Source organism: Urocampus carinirostris, chromosome 14 (genome assembly GCF_059441175.1).
Source record: "Urocampus carinirostris isolate Australia breed hairy pipefish chromosome 14, RoL_Ucar_1.0, whole genome shotgun sequence".
Taxonomy (NCBI): Eukaryota; Metazoa; Chordata; class Actinopteri; order Syngnathiformes; family Syngnathidae; genus Urocampus; species Urocampus carinirostris.
This window is the reverse complement of record NC_142362.1, coordinates 20,274,984-20,294,879: the sequence shown is the minus strand read 5'-3', so window position 1 is coordinate 20,294,879 and position 19,896 is coordinate 20,274,984. Positions and strand designations below refer to the sequence as shown.

Genomic DNA, 19,896 nt, shown 5'->3' with positions numbered 1-19,896 from the left:
TTTGCATGTTCTCCCCGTGCTTGTGTGTTTTTTTTCCGAGCACTCCGGTTTTCTCCCACATTCCAAAAAACATGCATGTCAGGTCAATTGGCCGGTCCAAATTGTCCCTTGGTGTGAATGAGCGAGTAAGTTGTCTGTCTCTGTGTGCCCTGCGACTGACTGGCAACCAGTTCAGGGTCTCCCCTGCCCACTGCACGAAGACAGCTCGGATGGGCACCAGCACCCTCGTGACCCTGCTGAGGATAAGCGGTGCAGATAATGAATGGATGGATGGATGGTTCTATAACTATTGTTCATACCTCGTGCCAAAGCCTCTCTGCTGATGCTCACTATGTTCAACAAGAATCAAATGAAAAATGTATATATATATATATATATATATATATATATATATATATATATATATATATATATATATATATATATATATATATATATATATATATATATTCATCAAAGAAATATGAATTCTAAAGATTATATTTTGTCTTTATTACTTGATTAATGAAGTGTCATGTTGATAAAGAATATATGAAATACAAATGATAAAATAATAATAAAACGTTTCTCATTATATTTCTACTGTAAGGTTTTGATCACATTAAATAATAAATGATAACGATTATTTTTCCACAAGTCATAAAAAGTCTCACGGTTACATTTGTTTTTGTTTTTTTTTTCTTACGGAAAAAGATTTTGAATTTTTGGTTGTTGATTCCTTGAATGTATTCATCTATTTATCTTTATTGGTCGCCTGATAAATCATTCTTGCAAACAATGTCTACAGCTAAGATATAGTCAGTACAGTGATTTGTTTTCTTAACCATGGGACTTATGTATATAATATAAATATGCTGAACTTTTGTCCTTTCAAACTAATGTTCCGTGTTTTTGTCACACAGTAGATAAAACAATGTGACTTTTTTTCTTCTCTCCACAAGCACATGCAACAAAATCACATGAACTGGATTATTTCCACCGATTTTTTTACAGTCTGATGCTTGACTTGCGATGGGCAAGACACTTTTCTCTTAAACCTCCTGGCTTCTTTCATTCCTTCACTAAAAGAGAAGGGGGAGGAACGACAACGGTACAACTCAATACTTTTCTTAGTATGTTTTTTTCTTTCACTAAACAAAAGAATAACAAAAAGCCGAATTAAAACAAAATAAGGAGAGGAACGACAGTTTAACTCAATATTTTGCAACAGGACGTACAATTTTCTTCGTTTGTTTCTTTCTTTCACTATACAAAAAATAACAAAAAAGCAGAAAAAAAATAAAAAAGGGAAGGGGGAGGAACGACGACAGTGCAACTCAATATTTTCTAACTGGAGGGACAATTTTCTTCGTTAAATTATAAAAATCAGAATTAAAACAAAAAAAGGAGAGGAACCAAGAAAGTTTAACTTGGGTTTTGCAACGGAACAGACACTTTTCTGTTAACCTGTTTGTTTCTTTCACTACAAATAAACAAATACAAAAGGGAGGGAGAGGAACGACGACAGGGCAACTCAATAGTTTCCAACTGGACAAGCACTTTTCTTTGTTTGTTTGTTTGTTTGTTTCACTACACAAAAAATAACAAAAAGTGGAAATAAAATGAAAGAGAGGGGGAGGAACGACGACGGACACTCTTCTGTTAAACTTCCTTGTTTATTTCACTACACAAAAAACGACAGAAAGCAGAATCAAAACTAAAAAGGGGAGGAACGACGACAGTTTAACTCTTCGTTTTGCAACAGGACACTGACTGTTAACCCTCTTGGCCTGTTTCTTTCTTTCACCACACAAAAAATAACAAAAGCGGAAATAAAACAAAAGAGTGGGGAAGGAACGACGACGGACACTCTTCTGTTAAACTTCTTTTTTTCTTTCACTACACAAAAAAACGACAAAAAGCAGAATAGAAACAAAAAAGGGGAGGAACGACAACAGTTAAACTCAGGTTTTGCAACGGAACAGACACGTTTGTGTAAGTCCTCTTGGCCCGTTTGTTTCTTTCACGACAAATAAATACATAAATAAATTAAAAAGGCAGGGGGAGGAACGACGATATGCATCTCAGAGCCGGACACTTTTCCGTTGATAGTCTTGGTTTGTTTGTTTCTTTCACCCCAAAAAACAAAAAAAAATAAAGAAGAAGAATAATTAAAACAAAAAAGGAAAGACGAACACATTTTTTTTTAAATCTTTGCGTGTTTGGATCTTTCACTACCAAATAAATAATAAAATAGACAAAAAAGCGGAATCAAGACAGATAAAAAAGGAGACGAACAATGACAATGCAGCCCAATATTTTGCAACGGGCCGGCCACTTTTGTGTTAACCCTCCTGGCGTCTTTGTTTCTTTCACTCCCCAAAAAAAAGAAAAGAAAAAAAAAGTATAAAAAATGGCAGTGGGAGTCTCCGTAGTTTGTATTCATCTGTTTGCTTTGTGGCACTCATTTTTACCTGCCCTACCAAATACATTGACCTCTATTGGTCAAATTAACTACACAGTGTCCTTTTAAGGATTGTTTTCCCAATTTTACTATTATAATGTATTATTTATTATCATACTAATTGACCCCAAAGTCATTTTGTGGGTCACGTTCCAAAATCAAGGAACAATTTTCTGCGTTAATGGCAGGGGTGTCTCATTTTAACTCAGGGGCCACATGGTAGAAAAATGTATCTCATTGGGGCCATACTAATCAGTGAATGGCGTAAAAAGTGTGCCTTAGCAGTTTTTCTTCAGTATGTTTTTCCTTTGCTAAGATTGAATCTGTTGTAGTGTTTATCAACTGTACTTTTGTAATAATTAAAGGCAAAAGAATAAGTGCTTTAATTTCCACTCCTCTTTATTTAAACTGCACAAAATAGCATGCAAATTGTCATTTCAATGTTTTGTATGAATGATTTCAAAGTCATTCATATTTTTCTTTTTTGATGAAAATGTTTAATAAACTATGGTAACTTTGCTATTATCTATTATAGAAAGGAGCTAACGATCCTTTAAACTTTGGCAAAGACACCCATGTGCTATTTTATTTTTTTATTTTAAATATTTCGTATTGCCTTAAACGGAAATTTTATTTTAACTAAAATAATATTTTAATGTGTTTCCTCGATGTTATCTGGTTGATTAATGGTAGAGGCAAGATCTTGATCCCGACCCGAAGTTCGGGCCTAAAATGTCAATCATTACATTAGGGTAAGGCTGACTTTTTATTTTTATTTTTCACCTGGCATCATTGTTGTTTTCTCTCTTAAAACTCCATGTCACTAAAGACTTAACATTTTGTGCGGATCGCGCTCCTTGTACCCAGAGAACGGTTGGCTGAGCTGAGAGAACAGAATATATTTGCAACAGCTACTTTTCAGTATTTTTCGTTGTAAACATAATATAAAATGTTGAAAAAATGTGGTTGCCCTTCACAATGGTGTCTCACATGATGTTGACTCAAAGAATACTGGACTGTCTCAGAAAATTAGAATATTGTGATAAAGTTCTTTATTTTCTGTAATGCAATTAAAAAAACAAAAATGTCATACATTCTGGATTCATTACACATCAACTGAACTATTTCAAGCCTTTTATTATTTGAATATTGCTGAATTTGGCTTACAGCTTAAGAAAACTCAAAAATCCTATCTCAAAATATTAGAATATCATGAAAAAGTATACAAGTAGGCTATTCAACTAATCACCTGAATCATCTAATTAACTCGAAACACCTTGCGAGGGTTTCCTGAGCCTTAAAAACACTCAGCTTGGTTCAGTAAACTAAATCACTGCTGATCTGACTGCTGTCCAGAGGACCATCATTGATATCCTCCATCAGGAGGGTAAGACACAAAAAGAAATTTCTCAAAGAGCAGGCTGTTCACAGAGTGCAGTTTCAAAGCATATCCACAAAAAGTCTGTTGGAAGGGAAAAATGTGGCCGGAAACGCTGCACAACCAAGAGAGATGACCGCAGCCTTAACAAAATTGTGAAGAGCCGCTTCCAGAATTTGGGGGAGCTTCAAAGACAGTGGGCTGAAGCTGGAGTCCAGGTATCAAAAGCCACAGTTCACAGACGTGTCCGGGAAATGGGCTACAATAGCCGTATTCCCATGGTCAAGCCACTTCAGAACTCAAGACAACGGAAGAAGCGTCTGACTTGGGCTATGGAGAAGAAGCACTGGACAGTTGCAGAGTGGTCCAAAGTCCTCTTTTCAGACGAAAGCAAGTTTTGCATTTCATTTGGAAGTCAAGGCGCCAGAGTCTGAAGAAAGGCTGGAGAGGAGCAAAATCCAAGTTGCTTGAAATCCAGTGTGAAGTTCCCACAGTCAGCAATGGTTTGGGGAGCCATGTCAGCTGCTGGTGTTGGTCCACTGTGTTTCATCAAGTCCAGAGTAAATGCAACTGTGTACCAAGAGATTTTAGAGCACTACATGCTTCCATCTGCTGAAAAGCTCTATGGAGATGAGGATTTCATTTTCCAGCATGATCTGGCACCTGCCCACAGTGCCAAAACCACCAGTAACTGGTGCACTGACCATGGCATCACTGTCCTTGATTGGCCTGCTAATTCCCCTGACCTGAACCCCATTGAGAATTTGTGGGGTATAGTTAAGAAGAAGATGAAAGACACCAGACCTACAAATGCAAATGAGCTGAAGGCCGCTATCGAAGCATCCTGGGCATCAATAACACCTCAGCAATGCCACAGGCTGATTGCCTCCATGCCACGCCGGATTGATGCAGTAATCCGTGCAAAAGGATTCCCAACCAAGTACTGAGTGCATCAATGGACATTTTCAAATGTTTGATTTAGTTTTGCTGTTATAAAATTATTTTTTTACTTGGTCTGAGAAAGTATTCTAATATTTTGAGATAGGATTTTTGAGTTTTTTTCAGCTGTAAGCCAAAATCAGCAATATTCAAATAATAAAAGGCTTGAAATAGTTCAGTTGATGTGTAATGAATCCAGAATGTATGACATTTTTGTTTTTTTAATTGCATTACAGAAGATAAAGAACTTTATCACAATATTCTAATTTTCTGAGACAGTCCAGTATATTTTTTTTCAGTTTTTTTAAAGCTTGAAATCAGCCAATATGACAAAAAGTTTTTTTTTTGGGGGGGGCAATACTTTCGCTAGGCACTGTACCTCTATTTAATAGTAATTATAAAATACAGCCAAAGTGGGTGCTTTGCAAGTGGCAGCTGATTTTGGCGACATCCAGCGGACATATTTAAAACTCCTCGCTTTTCTTTTATGCCTCCTCAATATTTTCTCACGGACCACATAAATCGATGTATTGGGCCACATTTGGCCCGTAGGCCATGAGTTTAATACATGGCAGTGAAAAACAAATATTCCCTTTTCTTTTTGTGTTCAGGAGCGCCAGTTTTCTGCAGTCGCCGGACGAGAGTTGCCAATTGGACCTCCTCTACATCACCGAGAGGATCATTTCCGTTTCCTTCCCTGCCGGCGTTGAGGAAGCGAGTTACGCCGCCGACCTCCAGCAGGTGGCGTCCATGCTGCGCTCCAAACACGGACACCACTACCTGGTGAGCTAAGCTCCGCCTCCTTCGTCAAAATAAGCCATTCATCGGCCGTCTCCTCGCCTCAGCTCTTCAACCTGAGCGAGAAACGTTACGACATCGCCGAGCTTCATCCCAAAGTTCTTGATTTTGGTTGGCCGGATTATCACGCGCCCGCGCTGGAGAAGATATGCGCCATTTGCAAGGCCATGGACACCTGGATGAGCGCCGATGCCCGCAACGTGGTGGTCATACATAATAAGGTGAAACCCTGCCCCATTCCAGGTTTTTATTACAGAATATTCTGGGCACAAAGACATCAAAGCTGCGCCGCCGTGAGCGGAAGCCTTTCCATCAGCTCCGCGTTAGTGTCTGCTTCTATCTTCGGGGTTTTTCGTCCCGTTCGACAACTACACTTTGGATTACTTTTTATCCTATCGTTATGGGTTTTAAAGCACAAAAATGCGTTTATTCGAGGAATCAACTCCTTGCCCTGAAGAATTATCATGCCGGCGTGATGAGGGGATGGAGAGCCGGAGCTAGCTAAGCGGCTTGCGGCGTTATAAGTCTTCGGTGCAGTCCGTAATCATGGTAAATGTGAACTCCCTACCAAATGAGACAGACGAACTGGCTGTGCTGGTGAAAAACATCAAAGAGCAGAGGGAGTGCAGTTTGCTGCTTTTTACGAAAACGTGGCTCACGTCTAGCATCTTGGACGCTAACGTGGAGCTACCCGTAGCTACCGGGAGCTACCCGGCTTCAGCACTGTTAGACAGAGACACAAAAGCCTGCAAGACGTGGAGAGAAGGTGGACCCGCTATCTACGTGAACACGAGGTGGTGTAACCCTGGGCACAAAGATTTCCATCTGCTGCAGGGACGTCGAAGTTTTGGACTAGCGTGTGACGTCATCCACTCCGCTGTGGCTAAATTACAACACAGCACCCCAAGCCCATCCTCTTAATCTGTTAATAAACAACAAAAGGATACTGCTGGAAGTGTGAATTTCCCTATGGGGATGAATAAAGTATCTATCTATCTATCTATCTATCTATCTATCTATCTATCTATCTATCTATCTATCTATCTATCTATCTATCTATCTATCTATCTATCTATCTATCTATCTATCTATCTAAAACAATTAACTTGGAAGACTTGATACCTCTATGCATTACCTTCGGGCACAACCGTGTCAACAGGCAACTATTGGCGAATTAACTTGTGTGCCAAAGCATCGCTATGCTAGCATACGCAATGTATATATTTTGTTTTATAAAATATAATACATTTGAAAAAAAGCTTTTAATTAACTTAAATGTTTTAAAATAGGATTTCGGTCAAAAATGTATTTGATAAAGTTTTTGAGTTGTTCCTTGCCCTCATGTAGGTTTTAGATCAGGGGATGGTGTACTGATAGTCTGTAGTTTGCACTAATCTGTAGTCTGTGCAGCCCTTTGAGACTCCTTAAGATTAAGGGCTATACGAATAAACATGACTTGACTTTTACTGATCCGGCCCACTTCGGACTAGAAAGTCTAGATCCGGCCCCAGAGACCAAAGGAGTCCGACATCCCCAAATTACAGTAATGGGGGGAAAAAGTTAGAAAAACATGGAAACCACAACGTAATGTGAAAACATTATAAGGTATCCCGGGGTGTACTGTAAAGTCAAGTAAATGAATGTGTCTTTCCCAAGGACACCAAGACATATAACACGGAGGATCCGGGAATCTAACCTGCAACCTCTAGATCCCAAGACGAGCCCTCTACCTCCTGAGCTAAGGAAAAGAAAAAAGAAAGGGGGGGAAAGGGAAAAAAATACCACAGAAAGTGAAATATGAAGAAAAAAGATAAGAAGACGGGAAAGGAAAAAGGGAAGTCAAAATCAAAAAAAGGAAAAGCAAAAGGGAAATAAAGGAAAAAAAGGAATAGAGTAGGAGAAAGGAAAAAAGAAAAATGAGAAAAGAGGAATAAAGAATACAAGGAAAAGTCAAATTATATTTGTGCAGCCCTTAATCACAAATGGTAAATGGTCTGCATTTATATAGCGCTTTTCAAGTCAAGACCTCCCAAAGCGCTTTACAATGTGCTTCACACTTACCCATTCACACACACACTCACACACCAATAGCAAGGACAGCCATGCAAGGCAACTCCCTGCCTATCGGGGGCACTGGGGATTCAGTGTCCAAGGACACTTTGACATATAAAAAAGAGGAGCTGGGAATCGAACCTGCGACCCCCTGCTCAGTGACTCTCTCCTTGAAGCCTTAAGGCAAAACTTTGTGGCCTACCGCGAAGTTTCCTCTCGACAAACCAGCCAACAAGTCTTTTCCTGTTCCCGATTCCTGCGGCCCGCCACGCTCATTGCGGGAGACATTTTTTTCCCCGTGTTTTTTTTTCCGGAAGCTTTCGTTTTTACGTTTGATTGAGCGATGACACGGCTAGCATGAGCCTCCGGAGCGGCATCGCTAACCGCCTTCCGAGAAATACGCTCTTGGGAGGTTGCAAACAAGGCGGTTGCTATGGCAACTGTTGTTATTTTGAAGAACAGGGTTTTCCGTTACTTGTAACTAAGGCGCCCCCGCCTCGTCATGCCAGATGTATCCCGACAAAACCGAAGATTGACGTCTTTTGGATTGAGCTTACAAAAAACGACGTCATATTGACATGAAAGACCCAACAGGGAAGGATATAAACTTATGCTATTCAGCTAATACAAACCCCCGGTACCCCAAACAAACCATAAATAGAACTAATATATGACAAGTCCCATGTATGTGTAGTATACGTGTGTATGATTATATAAACTTAGAAATAAATATACAAGTAGAGTAAAAATACGATTTTATCGACGTGACTTGAGCTGGTTAATTGGAGTAGCCGGTGGATGCAAGCGAAAGAGGCAGCACAGTTATGAGGTCATTAGATCAAACCTTCTTGTGTGGCATTGCGGGTTCTCCCCATGCTTGCATGGGTTTCCTCCGGGCACTCCAGTTTCCTCCCACATTCCAAAAACATACTTGTCAGGTTAATTGGCGGGTCCAAATTGTCCCTAGGTGTGAATGAGCATGCAAATTGTCCCTGTGTGCCCTGCGACTGGCTGGCAACCAGTTCAGGAGAAATCTTTAATCTGTTGATTTTTCAGGGCAACCGAGGCCGAACCGGAGTTGTGGTGGCCGCCTACATGCATTACAGCAACATCTCGGCCAGGTGGGTCTTCTCGAAATCCTGGTCTTCTTCCACATCCCATACCTTGACTATGAAAATGTGTCCAAAGCAGTGCCGACCAAGCCCTGGACCGCTTTGCCATGAAACGCTACTACGAAGACAAAGTTCTCCCTGTGGGACAACCCTCTCAAAGAAGGTCAGTTTCCGAGAACCACTACGTCGAAGTATGCCACAGAGGTTCTGTCCTCGTAGCTGTCAAATGTTGAAAATTCTATTTTAGAAATGAGAAAGAGGTCCTTGGTAACATTTAAGAGAGCTGTTTTTAGGTTGAAAGTAGTTCTTTGACAAGGTTATCACCTTAAAAAATAGATAAGAAAGGGAAACAACATAAAAAAGGAAAGAAGAAAAAGAAAAGAAAAGAAATTGAGAAAAAAGGGAAGAGGGGGGGAAAGAGAGAAAACATGAAATAAAATAATGAGGGGAGAAACAAGAAAAGGATCAAATAACTAAAAGTGAAAATACAAGAAAAAAGGAAGGATGTAAGAAAGAGGACAAAAAAACGACAAAAAAAGGATAAGAGAAAAAAGGAAAAAAAAATTAAACACAGGGTATGAAGGCCATGAAGAGAAAAGAATTAAAAAAGGAAAAGGAGAAAAAGGGGTAAATGGTAAAAAATAAAAAAGGGGAAAAATGGAAAATGGGGAAGAGAGAAAAGATGAAAACATAATGAGAAAAAAAGGTGGAGAAGGTGGAAAAATTAAAAAAGATCGAATCAGTAAAAGGAAAAGAAAGGAAAAAGGAAAGGAAAACAGCAAAAAAAGATAAAAAGAAAAAAGGAAAGGAAAATTAGAAAACAGGGTGTTGAGGGCAAAAAAAGAAAATAGATTAAAAAAAAGAAAAGGAGTTAAAAAGGAGAACATTGAAAAAAAATGAAAAAGAGTGAAAAGGAAAGGGATGAAAAGGGAGAAATGGCAAAAGAATAAGAAGGGGAGAAACGAAAAATATAAGAAAAATGGGGAACAGGGATAAGAGAGAAAAGATAAAAAAAGAATAAAAGAAGGTGGAGAAGGGGGAAAACTGAAAAAAAGATAAAATCAATAAAATGAAAAGAAAGAAAAGGAAACCAGCAAAAAAAGGAGACACAAGGGAAAAAAAGAAACTGAAAACTAGGAAACAGGGTGTGAAGGGCATTTAAAAGAAGATAAAGGAAAAAGAAAATGGAGAGAAAAAAGGGAGAACATTGAAAAAAGGGAAAAAAGAGTAAAAATGAAAAGGATAAAAAGGGAAGAATGGGAAAAAAGAAAAGAGGAAAACAGAAGGCTTGAATTTGGTCCTTTTCGTTTTCTATATAGTAGAGTCTGAAAATGGGGACGTGTTTAGCCTATCCAATCAGATTTGGCCTCCTCCCCCTCAGGAATTGTTCATGATGCCCGACAGAAAACCCGCTGCACTTACAATGAAAAGAAGGGGAAAAAAATGGAGAAAAAGCAAAAGAGAAAATGTCACAAGCGAGAAATGGAGACAGGACCCAGTAGCGTTCGTTTACTCAGTTTTATTAATAAGAGGGAGAGAAGGGCTTGCTTCCACGATCCGATGATCGACGGACACGGCCAGCTGGTAGCAGGAACGCGGAAGTGGCACTTCTGTGTCGAGCGAGGATAATCGTAGACAGCAGGGATACTGGTCGATAGCCGGGACGGGAGAGCCAGGGCGGTATTGAGTCCAGAAAAGAGGTCGGCAACAGGAATCAGGCAGGAAACAGGGCAAAACAGGTCAATGGTCGGGATGGAAGAGCAGGGCAGAAACGGGTCCAGAAACAGGTCGGCAACAGGTATCAGGCACGAGAAAACAGGGCAGGAAAATGTCGTAAGGTATGGAGCTTGCTTAGCTGGGAGCATAGGTTCGCAAACGGTCTGACGGCTTCCTCTTGGAAGAGTCTTTGAACCAATCAGCGCTCAGGGCTGTCGGCGCCAATTGGGCAGTCACATGTGCCCTGAATCAGCAATCATGACAGAAAACAGGCGGGAGAAAAATGAAAACAGAATAAAAAAGGGGAAAAAGGGGAAAAGAGAGGGAGAAATAAACAAGAGAATAAAAAAGAGTAAAGGGAAAATGTGGGAAGGTGAATATCATGATTTCATATTTTCAACGCAAAACGAACAGTGCTTGATATTATTTCCACTTTCACAGTTTCCAAAGAAGATGCCTATATTTAGTCAACTACACGGGACTGTTGCCACTTAGCTTAGCTTGCGCCGCTCCTTTTTCAGGTATGTGGACTACTTTAGCGGCCTCCTGAGCGGCCACATCAAGATCAACAACAAACCGCTCTTCCTTCATCACGTCATCATGCACGGCATCCCGCACTTTGAGTCCAAAGGCGGTAAGAAACACAAACACGCGCTAGCGCCATGCTTTTGCTAGTAGCGACACGCTAGCTAGCTGCTCTAACATCTCGTTTTGGACCCGCTAGGCTGCCGTCCTTTCCTCAAGATCTACCAGGCCATGCAGCCCGTCTACACGTCAGGAATCTAGTGAGTAGTCAAGAGTCTCAAATGACAGCACAGACCGCAGAATCTTATGACACCTGATCTAAAACCGACATGAGGGCAAGGAAAAACTCAAAAACCTCAACATGAGGAAAATGAAGAAACCTTGAGAAGGGACCGCACATGAGTAGCTCCAAAGAATCATATTGAGATTTTGCCTTGAATTTGGTCATTTTCGTCTGAAAAATGGGGACGTGTTTAGCCCAACCAATCAGATTTGGCCCCTCCCCCCAGGAATTGTTCATGATGCCCGACAGAAAACCCGTCGCATGCGCCTTATTGAGTGCAGGGGTGTCAAACTCATTTGGCTCAGAGAGAGAGAGAGAGAGAGAGAGAGAGAGAGAGAGAGAGAGAGAGAGAGAGAGAGAGAGAGAGAGAGAGAGACAAAGAGATAGAGAGAGAGTGACAAAGAGACAGAGAGAGTGAAAAAGGGAGGTATAGAGAGTGAGAGAAAAAAAGATTAGGGGATAGAGAGAGAGAGAGGGAGAAAGACAGAGAGAGAGAGAGAGAGACAGAGATTGAGAAAAGAGCGGAGAGAGAGAGAGCGAGAGAGAAAGAGAGACAGAGAGAGAGAAAGAGTGACAGAGAGCCAGAGAGAGTGAAAGAGGGAGGTATAGAGAGTTAGAGAAAAAAAAGATTAGGGCAGAGAGAGAGAGAGAGAGCGAGAGAGAAAGAGAGACAGAGAGAGAGAAAGAGTGACAGAGAGCCAGAGAGAGTGAAAGAGGGAGGTATAGAGAGTTAGAGAAAAAAAAAGATTAGGGCAGAGAGAGAGAGAGAGAGAGAGAGAGAGAGAGAGAGAGAGAGAGAGAGAGAGAGAGGGAGGTATGGAGAGTTAAAGAAAATAAAAGATTAAGAAAGACAGAGAGAGAGAGGGAGTTAGAGAGACAGAGAGAGAGAGAGAGAGAGAGGGAGGTATAGAGAGTTAAAGAAAAAAAAAGATTAAGAAAGACAGAGAGAGAGAGGGAGTTAGAGAGACAGAGAGATAGAAAGAGAGAGAAAGAGAGAGAGAGACAAAGATAGAGAGAGAGTGACAGCGAGACAGAGAGAGTGAAAGAGGGAGGTATAGAGAGTGAGGGAAAAAATATTAAGAAAGAGAGAGAGCCTTAACCCTAACCCTAATCCTAATCCCTAATCTTAACCCTAAACCCTGAATCCTGAACCCAAAACCCTAACCCTAAACCCTTCCCCCTTAACCCTACCCCCTGGTGGATAGATAGAATACTCTATTGAAACCAACTTTCCTAGGAAGCAACTTTCTGATGGGAAACCCAAAATCATACGTACCAGTACATGCAAAAACTGTTCTATAAATTCCTGGGATGGAACCCCTTTTTTCTGCTAGCGACACATGCTCGCTATTAGCGCTCGACAAATTGGTTCGAAGTTGCCATTACAGAGCTTTGAAATTGGGAGCAGATGAGGAGCAACGCTTCACAGAACATGAAAGCCAGTAGTTATGTACAAAGACTACTACAACAGAGTAATACCTACATTAATACTACAAAAATACTACACTACTACGGAAATACTACAAAAATACCCCAACAAGAACACTACTTCCGTACTACTACAGAAATACTACAAAACCCAATTTAGTGCTTAAAATAGGGACCTAATGTATTCTTTTGCTTTTATTCTGAAAATAAAACATAAATACTGGATAAATTATACAAAAAAAAAATACTACTAGAGTAATACTTTAATCCAAAAATATTACAAATGAATATTACAGAAAGACTGCAACAGTAAAACTACAACAGTAACACTACAAAAACTGCCACAAAAATACTACAAATACACTCCAGAAATACTTTTACAGAAATGCGACAAAAATAAAATTACAGTAATACTACAAGAATACTAAAGAAGTACAACAAAAATAATACTATGGAAAAAACAAAAAACATACCCCAACAAAAACACTACTTCAGTACTACTTAATTACTACTAACAAAATACTACAAAATTAAATTTAGTGCTTAAAACGGGGGACATAATGTATTATGTTGCTTTTATTCTGAAAAGGATACAGAAATACTAAAGACATTATACAGAAAATACTATTAAAGTAATCCTGTAATCAAAACATAATACTAAATGAATACTGCAAAAATAATACAACAGAACCACTACTACAGTAATACTACAAAAACAACTACCACAGAAACACTGCAAATACATTACAGAAATATTACTACAGAAATGCTACAAAAATACTATTGCAGTAATTCTACAAGAATACTACAAAAGTACAACAAAAACAATACTACCTAAATACTACAGAAATACTACAAAACTACTACAAAACTAAATACCCAGTTTAGTGCTTGAAATAGGGGACCTACGAAAATACTACAAAAATACCTCTACAAAAGTACTACTGCAGTGGGGGGTGGGTGGATCCCTTAACCACTAGGTTTGTAGGGGCCCCATTTCCTGTGCTGTGTCTTGGGCAAGTACAGCCCGGTGGCGCTCATCCCTCTCCAGGCCAACAAAACTGTACTACTACATAAATAGAAGAGAAAAACTTACATTAAATTCAGTGCTCAAAACAGGGACCTAATACACTAGTTTGCTTCAATGTTGAAAATAAAAATCATAATGTACTTCAGAAATTCTACAAAAATACTACTACTGCAGTAATACTACTATATGAATACCACAGAAAAACTACAAAAATACTACTATTTAAATAGTACAAAATTTTACACAAATACTCCTACAGAAATACTACAAAAATACTACTATGTAAATAGCACACAATTCTACAAAAATACTGCTACTGCAGCAATATTATAAAAGGAATAATACTACTATATGAATACAACATAAATACTACAAAAATACTACCATGTAAAAAGTACAAATTTTTACACAAAGACTACTACAGAAATACTTCAGAAATACTACAAAAATACTAATATGTAAACAGTACAAAATTCTACAAAAATATTATTACTGCAGTATTATTATAAAATGAATAATACTACTATATGAATACAACAGAAATAATACAAAAATACTACTATGTAAATAGTACAACATTTTACACAAATACTACTACAGAAATACTACAAAAATACTACAAAAATACTACTATGTAAATAGTACAAAATTCTACAAAAATACTACTACTGCAGTAATATCATAAAAGGAATAATACTACTATATGAATACAACAGAAATACTACCAAAATACTATCATGTAAATAGTACAAAATTTTAAACAAATACTACTACAGAAATACTACAGAAATACTACAAAAATACTACTATGTAATAGTACAAAATTCTACAAAAATACTACTACTGCAGTAATATTATAAAAGGAATAATACTACTATATGAATACAACAGAAATACAACAAAAATACTACCATGTAAATAGTACAAAATATTACACAAATACTACTACAGAAAAACTACAAAAATACGACTATGTAAATAGTACAAAATTCTACAAAAATACTACTACTGCAGTAATATTATAAAAGGAATAATACTACCATATGAATACAACAGAAATACTACAAAAATACTGCTATGTAAATAGTACACAATTTTACACAAATACTACTACAGAAATACTACAAAAATACTACTATGTAAGTAGTACAAAATATTACACAAATACTACTACAGAAATACTCCAAAAATACTACTATGTAAATAGTACAAAATTCTGCAAAAATACTACAGCTGCAGTAATATTATAAAAGGAATAATACTACTATATAAATACAACAGAAATACTACAAAAATACTACTATGTAAATAGTACAATATTTTACACAAATACTACTACAGAAATACAACAAAAATACAATTACCGTAATACTACAAAAATACTTCAAAAATACTAAGATGATGTACAGTAATAACTTTTTTTTTTCTCTTGCAGTAACGTACAAGGGGACAGCCAGACCAGTATCTGCATCACTATCGAACCCGGACTACTTCTTAAAGGAGACATCTTGGTAATAAGAAAATCCTGTTAAAAAAAACGAGTGGAGCGTCTGTTGTTAATATAACAGCTATAAAAGAAGGTTAAGTAACCCCGCCCCCGAGTTTGTTCTATAAGTTAGCATCACTCCTTTAAATGCTAAAAACATATCTTGGAAAACAAAGAACTCATTCTTATTTTTTTCCCGGTTTAATCCTCCATTAAAGGTCCAGTGTGTAAAATAGAGCGACGCCTCGTGGTGTGAAAGGACTTCTTTGGTTGAAGATTGTGTAGTTATGTTACACAACTTGCCATCTCGCTACTACGGAAGCCCAAATGAGGATTTGCTAAGCTAGCTTTTGACGGTGCTCCTTTTGGCAGCAAATGGCCAAATACTGCATACAGTTGGTCCTGTAATAAAGAAATTTTCCATTTTTTTCACTGTCTCCTTCTCTAGTTACTCTTGTTAGTCTCCTGGCTGCAGGATTTGGCTTGACACCAGCCGCTACTGTTATTGTTAGCTACTCCTGTTTTGTTCTTTAGTGTCACTCGCCTTCCACAGCTGAATTCAATGATTCAGGCGTCTTAGCATTTTCCCCACTGTTTCCTTCTCTTGCCACCCATGTTAGCCACATGGTTTCAGGCTATAGCTCGCCACTAGCTGCTATTGTTACAACCTCCTCCTTTAGTGTCACTCGCCTTCCACAGCTGAGATTTCTGATCCAGGCATCTTTGCATTTTCCCCCACTGTTTCCTTCTCCGGCCACATGGCTGTAGGCTTTAGTTCACTTCTATTGTTATTGTGAGCTGCTTAGTCCTTCAGTGTCAGCAACCTTACACAGCTGGGTCCCGTGATGCATGTATCTTCAACTTTTTCCCACTGTTTTCTTCTCTAGCCACTGAGCTGTAGACTATGGCTTACTGTTATTGTTAGCTGTTCCTGCTTGGTCTTTAAGTGTCACTCGCCTTCCACAGCTGATCATGCAAGCAAACTTTGCTTAAACCTGTGATTCAGGGATCTTTGCTTTTTTAACCCACTGTTTTCTTCTCTAGCCACTTGGCTGAAGGCTTCAGTTCACTTCTATTGTTATTGTGAGCTGTTTCGTCCTTCAGTGTCACCAACCTTCCACAGCTGAGTTCCGTGATGCATGTATCTTCAACCTTTTCCCACTGTTTTTCAGCCGATCATGCAAGTAAACTTTGCTAAGACCTGTGATTCAGGAATCTACTTTTTTTCTCACTGTTTCCCTCTCTAGCCACTCATGTTAGCAGCTTAGCTGGAGCTATGGCTTACCGCCATTGTCCTTTGTTCTTCAGTGTCACTCGCTTTCCACAGCTGTTAATGAAAGCAACTGAGTCTTGTGATTCTGGCATAGTCTGCTTTTTACTCCACTGTTTCCTTTTTTAGCATTTTAGTCGTTTGACTGCAGGCTATTTATTATTCTGGGATATTTATCGGCTGGAATTAATATTGTTGGTTGCTCCGCGAAAAGGAAGCTTTCCCTTAACTGGCATTTTCAGTAGCTTATTCTGCTAGCCTCTTGATGGGACCAACTCCAGCTATGGGTTCTTTTCAGCCGCTTCAGTTGTAACCAGCTCTCTCGGGCTTTTATTTTCACTGGAATTTACAGCAGCTTCCGTGTCTTTTTGCTGGCCAAAATTCAGAAAATCTCAAAGTAGGTTTGGGATTTTTTTTCCAGGTGGAATACTTGGGGATTATTTGGAGTGTTGTCTTCCAATACACACAATCTAAGCTACAATTACCTCTAGTCGTGAATTATTTCGCACTGTCACTTTAGGGAAATTTGCCTTTAATACTTATAAATTTTATATTGCTCATAAATCTCATCCAATCTTTCTGTCCCTACAGCTCAAGTGCTACCACAAACGTTATCGAGGTCCGTGTCGGGACGTGATTTTCCGGGTTCAGTTCCACACTTGCGCCGTTCACGACCTGGGCATCGTCTTTGGGAAAGATCAACTTGATGAGACCTTCAAAGGTAAATTCAGATCCACATCTCTTTGTTTATTCATTTAAACATTGAATAATCAAACTTAGGAGGAAACACAAAAAAGGTAGTTATAAAGTAACCCCGGGGATACAACGTAAATCCGTTCCAAAGTGGGCATTACAAAGGGATATAGACGTATAGCAGGGGCAAGAATGTGATGATAATTAGCTCCAAACCCCAGTACCCCAGATTTAAAAAGAAATCATGAAAAAAAATAGTATACAGTATGAATAAATAAATATACACGAAAAGGACAAATTAGTTTTTATTTACCTTTGGTGTAAAGTGACTTAAGCCGGTGCACTGAGGTAACAGGTGGATGTAAAAGGTGGGGGAGGAGTCCTTGAACTTCAATACCCTTAGAAGACTTCCTTGCTTTAAACAGCTCCTTATTTTTAATAATAGTCCCGATTGTAAGGTGACATTTCCATAAAGCGGGGGATAGAAACCTATGGTCATTCAAATCAAACAAAAACTTATTTTAAAAATTACACTAGCATAGCCTTTGGAAGATTTTGTTTTTTTAATGGCCTCTCTATTTTTATTAATATTTTCGATTATCGATTGGTTACAGCCACGTCACTAAGCGAGGGTAGCAATTTGAGTGTATTCTTCAGATGTCTTGATCTTCGAAAGCTTTACTTACATGGTTATTTTATTTTTGCTTTTCCCTTTTACATCTTTGGGACACATAGTACAGTATAAAAAATACAGTCGCTGAAGAGAAAATCAATTGTGTGAAGTTTCATGATTACTGATTCAGGGCACCTGCGGCTGCCCCGTTGGCGCCAACAGCCCTGATCTCTGATTGGTTCCCTGACTCTTTTTAAACCCCCATCTCCCAAGAGGAAGCGGTCAGACCGTCTGCAAACCTATGCTTTCAGCTAGGCAAGCTCTGCACTCTCCGACATTCTCCTGCCCTGTTTTTTCCTGCCTGATACCGGTTGCCGACCTGTTTCTGGACCCGTTTCTGCCTTGCTCCTCCGTCCCGGCCATCGACCTGTTTTCCCGCTGCCTATGACTACCCTCGCTCGACATGGAAGTGCCACTTCCGCGTTCCTGCCACCAGCTACCCGTGTCCAACGATCATTGGATCGTGGAAGCAAGCACAGCTCTCTATCAAAAAAACTGAGTAAAACGAACGCTATTGGGGCCTGTCTCAGTTTCTGGCTTGTGACAGGAAGGAGGTCAACCAATACCAGACCGGCATTTTATGGAGTTGTCCAATAGAAATGAGGCATCTGAGAGACTCATTTCCTCATGATAACTGCAAAGTTGGAATATTTTGGGCACGCTAAATGATTTTTGTTGATGTCGTATAGTGAGGACAATGCCAGACTTAAAAAGTGGTCGGCGCGCCCTCTGTTGGCTGCGGCTGCATCGGCTCGCTACAACGGGTCAGGTGCAATCGACATTTCGTTCTGTGTACATTGTTACACAGAATGACAATACCAGGAAATTATTATTATTATTATTATTATAAAGAGGGGCCAAAGACAGCCCCCTAAACTAAAGTGAAAATATTGTAAAGCGGAACGCCGTATACCAGGGTCTACCATACCAGATGCCTGTTTAGATCTAAAACTTCCAATTTAGAAGAATTCCAGAACTAGGGGTCTCTGTATGCAACCAGTTCAGGGTGTCCACTGCCCGGAGATAGCTGGGATAGGCGTTTCAGATAATAAATGGATGGATGGAGGGTTTTTGTCATCCACCATGAACTGAAATCCTCTTTTTTTTCTTTACAGATGAGAGATTCCCCGAATACGGCAAAGTGGAGTTCATTTTTTCTTTCGGCCCGGAAAAAATGTATGGTAAGGATCGAGTGATTGTTTCTTCCATCGTGCACGTTGTTTCCCGTTGTGTGTGGAGCATTCACGTTCCGGCTGTGCCTTTCGGTACCGCTGGTCAAGGTATGAATCACCTGGAGAACGGGCCTAGCGTCTCGGTGGACTACAACACCCAAGATCCGCTCATTCGTTGGGACTCGTACGAGAACTTCAACGAGAATCACGAGGACGTCGCGGATGGTGAGTGAACGACTACTGCATTGTGGACATGGGTTTTATTTTTTAATACAATCGCAAAATTCAAGTTTTATAGTACTTGGAAAAGTCTATGGAGCTTGGCATCTTAGATAGATAGATAGATAGATAGATAGATAGATAGATAGATAGATAGATAGATAGATAGATAGATAGATAGATAGATAGATAGATAGATAGATAGATAGATAGATAGATACTTTATTCATCCCAGTAGGTAAATTCACACTTCCAGCTGTCTCCTGTGTTGTTTATTAACAGATTCACAGGATGCCCTCGGGGTGCTTTGTTGTAGTTTAGCCACAGCGGAGTAGATGACGTCACACGCTAGTCCAAAAGTTCGACGTCCCTGCAGCAGATGGAAATCTTTGTACCAAGGGATACACCACCTCGTGTTAGCGAGTCCACCTCCTCTCCGCTTCCCGCAGGCTTTCGTGTCTCTGTCTAACAGCGCTGAAGCCGGATAGCTCCGGGTAGCTCCGTGTAGCGCCAAGTTAGCGTCTGGGATGCTAGACTTGAGCCACGTTTCCGTAAAACACAGCAACTGCACTCCCTGTGCGCTTTGATGTTTTTCGCCAGGACAGCCAGTTTGTCGGTCTTATTTGGTAGAGAGTTCACATTTACCATGATTACGGATGGTACCGAAGACTTATAAGGC

The 19,896-nt window shown here is 39.5% G+C and overlaps 1 protein-coding gene across 1 annotated transcript in view; it reads left to right on the top strand.

Annotated features, from left to right (window-relative positions):
* Positions 1-19,896, top strand: part of tns1b (tensin 1b) — a 100,232-nt gene that overhangs the window by 45,430 nt on the left and 34,906 nt on the right. Inside the window, exons 5-14 of the mRNA XM_088353585.1 lie at positions 5,372-5,543; positions 5,606-5,779; positions 8,667-8,731; positions 8,802-8,885; positions 10,960-11,072; positions 11,163-11,223; positions 15,140-15,215; positions 17,052-17,181; positions 18,942-19,007; positions 19,107-19,223. Of these exons, the coding sequence (XP_088209711.1) occupies positions 5,372-5,543; positions 5,606-5,779; positions 8,667-8,731; positions 8,802-8,885; positions 10,960-11,072; positions 11,163-11,223; positions 15,140-15,215; positions 17,052-17,181; positions 18,942-19,007; positions 19,107-19,223 (1,058 nt within the window). The remainder of the gene's footprint in view (positions 1-5,371; positions 5,544-5,605; positions 5,780-8,666; positions 8,732-8,801; positions 8,886-10,959; positions 11,073-11,162; positions 11,224-15,139; positions 15,216-17,051; positions 17,182-18,941; positions 19,008-19,106; positions 19,224-19,896) is intronic.